Source organism: Tamandua tetradactyla, chromosome 20 (genome assembly GCF_023851605.1).
Source record: "Tamandua tetradactyla isolate mTamTet1 chromosome 20, mTamTet1.pri, whole genome shotgun sequence".
In the NCBI taxonomy this organism is placed as follows: Eukaryota; Metazoa; Chordata; class Mammalia; order Pilosa; family Myrmecophagidae; genus Tamandua; species Tamandua tetradactyla.
The window spans coordinates 18,173,737-18,183,164 of NC_135346.1; the positions used below are offsets into that span (position 1 = coordinate 18,173,737).

At 39.6% G+C, this 9,428-nt stretch overlaps 1 protein-coding gene across 1 annotated transcript in view; it reads right to left on the minus strand.

Moving 5' to 3' along the window:
• The window catches only part of ETF1 (eukaryotic translation termination factor 1), a 28,695-nt gene extending 19,341 nt beyond the window's left edge, over nt 1-9,354 (minus strand). The window contains exons 1-2 of the mRNA XM_077138599.1: nt 9,199-9,354; nt 8,934-9,037 (exon numbers count right to left, since the gene is read on the minus strand). Of these exons, the coding sequence (XP_076994714.1) occupies nt 8,934-9,019 (86 nt within the window). The 5' untranslated portion in view covers nt 9,020-9,037; nt 9,199-9,354. The remainder of the gene's footprint in view (nt 1-8,933; nt 9,038-9,198) is intronic.
• Nucleotides 9,355-9,428: the final 74 nt, after the last annotated feature.

A 9,428-nucleotide genomic window follows, 5' to 3' on the forward strand; every position in this document is an offset into this window, starting at 1 on the left:
AGGATTCTATAAGATAATATACTGGTAAATGCCTAGCATGGATAGCTGATACTAACTGTTCACTAAATGGCAACTAGATGGAATTTTAGTTCTTTGCCTCTCCCCCACTTGTCCTATAACAGTGTAAGTTGGGAAGAACCAATACCCCACCAGGTGGAAAAAAAGAAAAGAAAAAACAAAACAAAACAAAATGTACTGCTACATAGTGTTGAAATCTTATCTGAATCTGGGTAAGAGAAAGAGATAAGACAGAAGTGATTTTGTGGTAGGTGATGATCACCTTTATTGGATTACAAGATCAACCAAACTTCCAACAAAAAATTCAAACCAAAAATATCCAAAACAATATGGCCATTAACACTGGAAACTGTTCTTTTTAATTTATCATGCAGCAAAGGTAGAGATTCAATCCCGTCTACAACTTCAAATAGCTATATGATATAAAGCTTAATTGGTTTTACCCTATATTTATGGCTTGGGTTCAATAGTTTTATATAAGCCAGGGCCACTTATTTCTATCTGGTTCTCAGTCATGCCAAAAGGGCCTGAGATCTGACTTTGGTTTTCTCTTTCAACAAATATCAAACAAACAATATATTACTTATATTAGGTTCATAAGCTTCTTGAGGGCAGAGATCATTTTAGCACAAGGTGGGCACACAAACATTTGAGGAACAAATAAATGATTAATTCTTAATATTGGAAACAGGGTCGTCTTTATATTCTCTAAGTAGACACCAGAGATTTATTCTGTACTACGAAATGAAGTATCAATTAAAAATTTTTTCAGTCCTTGGAGAGAAACTAGTAAGTAGCTGGAAACAATTCATAGTTCCCTGCTCAAACCACTCTACCGTTAGTTTCTTACCAAAACAAAACACTTCTTTTGTCACCCTTATCTTAACACACCAGGTTAGTCATCACCTTGATGTCCTCCCTGCCCCCACCCAGCAGCCCTTCAGTGATAGCAGGTTAGGAGGTAAATAGTACTGTCTTTTGTAAAAAGCATGGTTAGAATACCATACCAGAAGGGAGATTCTGTTGCTGCCCAAAGGGACTAGACAATTGGTTTGCGCAACTGACCTTAGGGTTAGATGACATTAGCAAGATATGAACATTAAAGCAGCCTTTACTCTAGCGGAAAGAAGAACTCAGATATCCCAATATTTTTCAGCAGAAATTTTGCCAAGATTCATTTTAATGTTTTACCCTCAAAAGCACTAGGATTATTCAGCCATCTAAACAAAGATGTACACATCCGGTAGAGTATTACTTTTCTTACAAGTACAGACATTTGCTGATTTCAAAGCCGTGATCTTAACTATTACACTAAATTTTTTTCTATTCAGAGAAATTTCAAAAGGCTAACCCAGTGGAATATTCCACCAGGGAGCAGCAGAACTGGAAAATTTCTCTAGTGTTCTTACTGCTGTGCAAAGCCAAGAGACATCAGTCACAACTTTGTTTAGGGACTCAATGCCACTGGCTACAAGGTTCTACAGGGGACTCTATAAATATTAGAGGCCACTGCTGGCCAACAGAGCCAAAGCATTTGGAAGCCCACCTCACATCTTTCTCGGCCACTAAGGAAGTACTTTTCAAATAAAACAAAGCCGCAGCCTTCCTGTTAATACTCTTTCTAATATATAAATGAGTTTCTGGGGAGGGATTTTAGCAGCAAATTATTTCCCTTATGACCTATGCTCATTAAGAATAAACATGTTCAGTATCCAAGTTCTTCCTTGGGTAGGGTTTGCAAATACCATGATTATTTTTCCTTTATCTTTGCACCTGGGTCTCAGTACAACTACTCCCTCCAGGAAATTGCAAATCTCTTTGGACCAGAGTCCTCCTTTCAAAAGGGAATGGGAGATGTCCCTACTCAGTAAAAGAAATGCTAATCAAAGAGTATAGTATAATTGCTAAGATCATGGCTTAGAAACCAGAAAAGTGGGAACAGAATTTGGCACTGCCCCTACTAGGCTGTGAAATTAGACAAGCTACTTAATCTCTTTATACTTTATTACTTGTTTAAAATAACTTTCCAACATGAATCTCTAACTCGGTGTCTTTCCTGGGATCCACCTTGTTCAAGTAGAGTCATAAACGAAAATGTCGGAAAGCAGAACTACTTTTTGCAGTAAAATACTAAAAATATCAGAGACATTAGGAATTAATGTTTGGGGAATTATACAAGTACATTTTCATTACTTGCAAACTGAAGTTTATTTAGGCTAAAATGAAAACTTGTATTGGGTTTGTCTTAAGTTCTGTCCTGTTGACTTTACCAATAGGGCACATGTGCAAAAGCTCTGCTCTACACTACTTCAATACTTTGACAACTCACAGCCATCAACCAATACAAAGCTTTTGGATCTAATTTTAGGCTAACTGGCTTCTAACCAAGAATGAATTTCAATTGCAATTTCAAAGCTGCAAATCACTTACAACTCCACTTTTCCATTGTATTAAAGATACTGTATCAGCCAAATAACACTAACACACAAAGTAACATTCTTTGACAACCTTTGCCTTGCCTAGGACATGTGCTAACTCACTTAATGCCTCATTAAAGACTCTGCTCATAATTTCCCTCCTGTAATAGTCTTGGTCCTAATCGCCTGCTTACACACACCATCTTCAAAATGTATTGTTATTCTCTATTTATTATTAATCTGGGACTGGAAATGGTTCATAATGCTCCAGGGTGGTGATTTAGACCATGTACTCATTTTATTACATATTTCTTTCAAAATATTTATGGCCCAACTCACAGAAGTTTGATAAAACTTGTTAGCTGGTTAGTTAGTAGTAAAAATCCATTTGTGGACTTCATCTATCATATACCTAGACACATGTATATGCTAAAATCTAGTTTAGAAGGCCACAGACATGGCAGGAAAAATTTAGAGCCTTTCTTTTGACTAAGCTCCTTCTTCAAAGGAAACCTTAGAAGATCAAATGAAAGCAGAAGAATACAGGTCTAGTAGCCCTGAGTTATCTAATGACAAGGAGCAGATGTCAAACACCTATAAGTGTCAAGTCCTCTAAACCTAGTAGGGAGGATTGCCCCAAGAGTAAAGATAGTAAAAGTATAACCACATTAAACTTACACATCTGAAAACTGGTGTTAAAGTGAAGTTATAAAGTAACTTGGTTAAAAAAGGACAAAGTAAACATAAAATGTTTGTAAAGGGACCTACTGTATACAAATTAAGAAGATTAGAAAGAAAGAGTTATATTAAAGCAGAGAAAGCTTGATCAGTCTACCAATGTAAAAGAATCAAGTCTGTTTTCATCTTTATACCAACGGGAGAATAATAATGAAACCATGGCTTTTAATCAAACTCATTATGCTTTTGGGGAGGTGAGAAAAAAGCAGCTTTTTAAAAAATTTTCTTTAGCTTACATTCAAATAAAGATAACTCGTCAGTGATAGGAAGCAAGTTTTCATTCCTGAATACACAGGCGCAAGGATTCAAAGTATGTCAAACACTATAAGGCAAAGCTATTCATCAGAGGGGAGCTTCAGCATGCTAAGGACAGTGCCCCAATGAGAAACCTCATACTCCCATAATCTTTTCAACCTGCTGGAAAAGAGTTTTGGACTTCCCTAATCTCTTCTTCCCATCACTAAGCTAGCAGTCCACTGAAGAATTAGGGCCTAAAGAATGTACGCTAGAAAAAGGTTCTATTCTGAGATCCTTAGAGAAGAGGCCAAATTCAGAAGAAATTTCTGCTATCCAAGTCCTTGGTTAGATAAATCCAGCAGTAGACCCAGGTAAAGGAAGCAAGTTTCTCCTTCTATCTTCGAAAAGGATCTAACACCATTAGCTCTGTTGCAAAGCCCGGACACAACCTCACGTTTTTTCACACACAAACACTTTCCTACACAAGGGGGCCCCGAGCTGAGTTTACCCTCAACTCTAAGATCAGAAAAAAAAGGGCCCTCTGCAATAAGTGTCCAACTAAGGTGTGTGGGGGAGTGTCCCAGTAACTAACATTGCACTCTGCCATAAGTGGTATTCTAATTACGTACTCTTGCTTACCTAAGAATGTGTCCAGACTAAGTCTTTCTCGCCTGGAAGGATAAGTATATCTGCTATTACAATGAGAAGTCTGTCAACACTTGAAATTTAAAGACAGAGTAATTGTTCACTAGGTTCACAGTGCACAGAACACCATGCCAGAATACAACGGCTATTAGGACTAGTTCTGTGTTAAGGCAGGTGACCTATGACACTTGGAGAGGATTGAGGAACACCATCACACTGTCACATATACGCTCATCTACCCTCTTCCCTTTACCACTTCTTCTTATGGCTCAGACCTGCTGGAGTCATACTATCTTTTCTCCTTAATTATAGAATTCTCCAACATTTGTGTACACCAAAGGAAAGAAAGAGTGAACACTGACAGAGCACTCTCTATTGTGGTAAATGCGGTGCTAGGCATTTTCACTCACATTATCTGACATCAATATCACCCAAAGATCACTGCCCACAGTTACAGGTGTGGAAACCAAAGCTTAGAAAGAATAAGTACCTCTAGGTTAAGTGGATATGCAGCATAGTCACCAAACCTCTGTAGCTGTGTGTTCTCCATTTACCTCTTCTTGACTTCTTATTGGGCCAACCATCAGAGATGGGGAGACTCAAAAAAAGCCAGAACAGAGGATGATGATAGCCCTCTTAAAAGCCTCAACATTGAATGGGTCAAGTGTCAGTATGAAGCACGACAGAGTATCACTTTAGTTACAATGAGCACTTCAAGGATACTGAGAGATAAAAATAAAACTACCTGAAATGCAGTGCTTTGACACTATTCCCTTTATCATCATTTAGGTGAATGTTCTATTAACCAACGATTTTCACTTGCAAGGTACTCAAACACATGTAACTTGCTTTAATTTATTCAAATCATACAGATTAAGCAATCTGTCCACATCATTAATCTATAAGATAAAAAAAATTAACCTATTCAACAACTTCACAAAATTATTAACTTTTAGTACAACATTAAGTGAGGAATTTGTAGATTTGAAAAATATATGATTATATTTGGGAATATGTACAATCACATATAGTCAGGTAATTTCTAGTTCCTTCAAAGTCAAGGTATCTATAAATTATTTTATTTTAAACACTTTAATAATAGCCAAAGACTACAGATGACCCATAAGAAGTTCACAAGCTGCATTAATTTTCAAACATGAATTGAAGACTAAGTGTTATCTGACTGTGTCCTCATTATACCTGAAATACAAATTATTCTGCATAACATAAGTGAAAAAATATTCTAATATCCACAGACACAACTTGGCCCAAATCAACTATGTCTGTTCTATCACATTCACCACTGCCTTCGGCTAGAAATGACTCTGGTTATGAGTTTACAACCTGAAAGCTATAAAGCCTGTAATACTATTTCTAGGGCTAGGTCACACACAAACTCTCAAGTGGGGATGACACACAAAAAAACCACAGCACCATATCTGAAAAGAATCTAGGCAAAAGCCATTAAAATTTTTTTCCAACCTACTTTTTAGAAACTCATGTATGCCTGCTATAGTTGATAACCTCAACCAGTATCCAATCACATGGCCCCAGTTCCAATTTTGGCTTATGTACATGTTGTTAGTCCTCATTAAACCAATTATGGAGACTGTACCAGAAGCACTCATAAATAGGGACAAACTGTCACTAACTTTAAGCAGAGCTTATTATGTAGAGCAAAATAACGAGTTAGTTATTTTATGAGCATACACAGAAACTAAGATACAATGAGGCTTTTATGAAACCAAATAGGTACGTTCCACACAACTTGAAGACATATGCCTAACACTTCTTTCAACTCAAAAGATTAAGTATAATGCTGGCTACAGAACAGAAACCTAGCAAATACCTCATTTTAGCGCCATACTTAAGTCTTCCATAGTTATGAAAACATAAGAGAGTGTTACAACTCAGATGACATTCTGAGTGTATCCAGCCTTGCATTTTTGGAAAATAAAAAAATAAATCCACTGTGCGGTATAGCACAATGGTTTAAGTCCTGGGCTCTGCTACATTCTACTTTGCAACATTTTGGACAAGAAGATATTTAACCTCTCAGCCTCAGTTCTCTTGTATATCAAATGGTGGAATAATTATTTTGTTGTGAGGATTAAATGAAATAATGTGTTACTTAGCACAGCATCTACAACATACAGTAATCTCAATAATTATTGTGCTTAGATACTTTACTGTTCAGATGTATTTAACTAGCCAGTCCATTTTGCAGGTGGTTTCTTTTCAAGCTCCATTATATTTGGGTCAGATTTCAAAAGGTAATTCCATACTATCTCAATTTCAAAATTACTCTTATTCCATCATTTCCAAAACAATTCAGTTTATCCACCACTAAATTTCATGCTTGAACATAACCTCAATTTACTTCTCAAACCTACAGGTTGCTCCCAAACACTGACACACATGGATTCATTTTACCACCCAATTTGCCTTTAAAAGCCCACTGCAATTCTCCTAAAAATATTTTAGCGTTTGGCAAAGAAGGAAAAACATTTCTCACTGCTAAGCACTTACCAGTGCACTAGCTATAAAAATCTAAAGTGCCTGACTTGAACACAATTCAGCCATGAAAATAAAATCTTGTTATGTGCTGGGGAACTTTTGCACCAAATGGAATAAATTTCAGACTCCCTTACTAAATAACCAAGAGGGACAAGACTTCAAATTTTCATGGGATCAAGATACAATGAAGTCCTACCTAAAAGCATGGGGTGACAAGGGGAAGGAGAAACAAAGCAGGACATGAATTTAAATCACATTGTTTAAAGGAAAATTCCAACTATTTTAGATAGCTTAATTCTGTCTAAATGTTTAACTAATATCTAATTCCATCACTCCAAGAAAAGTTGTGCCTAAGAAATTCACTTTTAGGACACTTTAAACTCACTGAACTTTGTTAAGCTAAGGAAGAAAGCCTTTAAAAACTTAAGTAGAGGTTTAAAAGTTTCAAGTGGCTCTGGAATATGGCTACAAAGAATGAGTTTACTTCAAGTAGTTGAAAAGCATGCTATTACTTATTAAGCAATGTTATCTTTAATGTTACTTCACTCAGTAGACAACTTATAGTCATGAATTAATATTTTAGACTGCTTCAGAGAACACAATGTATGTAAATTCTGAAGTGTAAACCTGAATAAAAACTGTTGCTTAAACTGCCTCTAAATGAAAGTGATAAGAGAACAAATCTACAGATCATACCCCACTTTAAACAACCAAAATCTATAAAAGACAATAATTACTGAAGTCTTCAAGTAAGAGAAAATCCCAGTGAATCAAAAGAACCTGACTAATTTCTAGTAGAGCATCAGACTGCGTCATGACCTATATTATTCTTCCTGTACCATATCCTCACACTTGGGGAATTATACTTATTAATTTCACCATGTGGCACAGAAACATCTGTGTTCAAGTTCCTATAAGAATATTAATTAGGCCTGCATATTTTATTAAATTTAAATAAAACAAAGCTAATGAATTAAAAAAAAAAAGATGTCAGAAACAGCGAACAAAAGTTCAAGTCACTGAATAGGTCAACTTTCAGAAGTCTTGTCCCATACAGAATTGTTGCTAATTTATTAAGAAAATACCACAACAAAACCAATCCATTAACCCTGGATCCTCACTGGAAGTATACACACCTCATTTTTTTCAGGAGGTCAAGAGGGGGTCATTCTAACACTGCAAACCCACTGTTCCAAGACAAACCTGGAGTGGAAACAAGAATGTCTAATTCTTGTGCTGAAATCAACTTTCCAAAAATCCTGGGGCAAGCCACTCTGCTATTCTAACGCTCAGACATACAAATAAGTAATGTTCCAAGAACTTTTTTTTTTTGCCACTTCCTGTAAGTAAAGAGTTTCTATGACTAGGAAAGGAACAAAATAAAGTAAAAAAACGGAATACCTTTGGCACAAATTCCGGAAAGGATCAACACTTTTCTCTAAAAAACATACGTGGCTAGTTTTCATCTAGTCTACTCTTCACACAATGGATTTATCCACAATTTCTCATCAAAATTTACAAGACTAAGACCCCAATTAGTTCAATTCTGAATTCCAACAAGCATTATGTACATCGGATAAGTGTTTGACACCACCGAAGTCCCAGTAAAAGGCCAAATGAGCCCTGTTGCTATAGTTCATGACAAAAAGCTCCATAATCCGGATTTCCCTCGGAGACGAGACATATATCTATCAACCAAATTTTCCTCTAGCCCTCCCCCGGCACACGCCGGCATCTGCAGTTTCTAGGTGGATCTTGGAACAGCTACCAGCAAAAAGCTCCGGGATTTAAGGGGACTTGAGGAAGTCATCTTGGGAGAGATAGAAGACAGAGAAAAATCAGGGGGAGTCAGAAAGAGGTTGTCTCTGGCCATCTCTCTTTCCCGCCCCATCCAAACTTCACCCACCCACACCTCTGATGCCCGGGTGGGGGAGGCCATTTTAATGACGCCTGGTTGAGGAACGTAAAGAGAGGGTAGGAGAGGAAATCAGGGCAGGGCGTTCGGAAAGGAAGGCCGGTTCCCTTCCCACAACTCGCGAATCGGGTGGCAGCACCTGGAGCCCGAAGAGTGAAAAGCTGAATTCAAGGGCCTGGTACAAAAGTAGCGGTGGCCTACCACGAGAAGAGCGAGTGGTCTTAGCCCCAGGAGGGCGGCCCCCTACTTCCCAGAGGGGGAAGGACCCCTTCTCGGGCTAACCGTGAGGACCCTCGCCCCTGAGTCGGGAGCTACTACCCAGAGGTCCAGAAGGCGGGAGTTGGCTACTGCCTGGTTCTCCTCATCCGGCCATGCGGCGCGGGGGCGGCCATCCCGAGGGGTCCGGGAACCAGGAGGACACCGGGGGGGCCGGACGCGGCGCTCACCCGCGGGCCGCCTCCAAGCTCTTGATGAGCTTCTTGATCTTCCAGATCTCCACGTTCCTGTCGGCAGCACTGGGGTCGTCCGCCATCTTCTCGCCTCCTCCTCCCTAGAGCGGCCCGGCGGGGCCCGTAGACACCAAGACCACAGAGTTAGCGCCGCCGCTGGGGCAGAGCGGCCCCCTTCCTTGCCACCCCCGAGCAGCCCTCCTCTCCCCACTTCATGAGGCCCGCCGCACTGGTAGTCGGTCTTTACCTCTCCTTGACTTACCTAAGGGCCCAGTCCTGGGCGGCAGCGGCTGCTCCTCCCCAGCGGCTGCTCCGCGGCGGCGGCGGCGGCTCTGACGTAGGACACCGGCTCCCTCTCTCCAGGCAGCTGCATGTGTTGCAATCCGCTCACATGGGGCCTGTGACATCACTTCCTCCGCTAGGGGCGGAGTGGAAGGCAGCGAGCGGAAGGGAGGGGGCTGACGGGTGCGGGTGAGGGGAAATTCTGCGTGC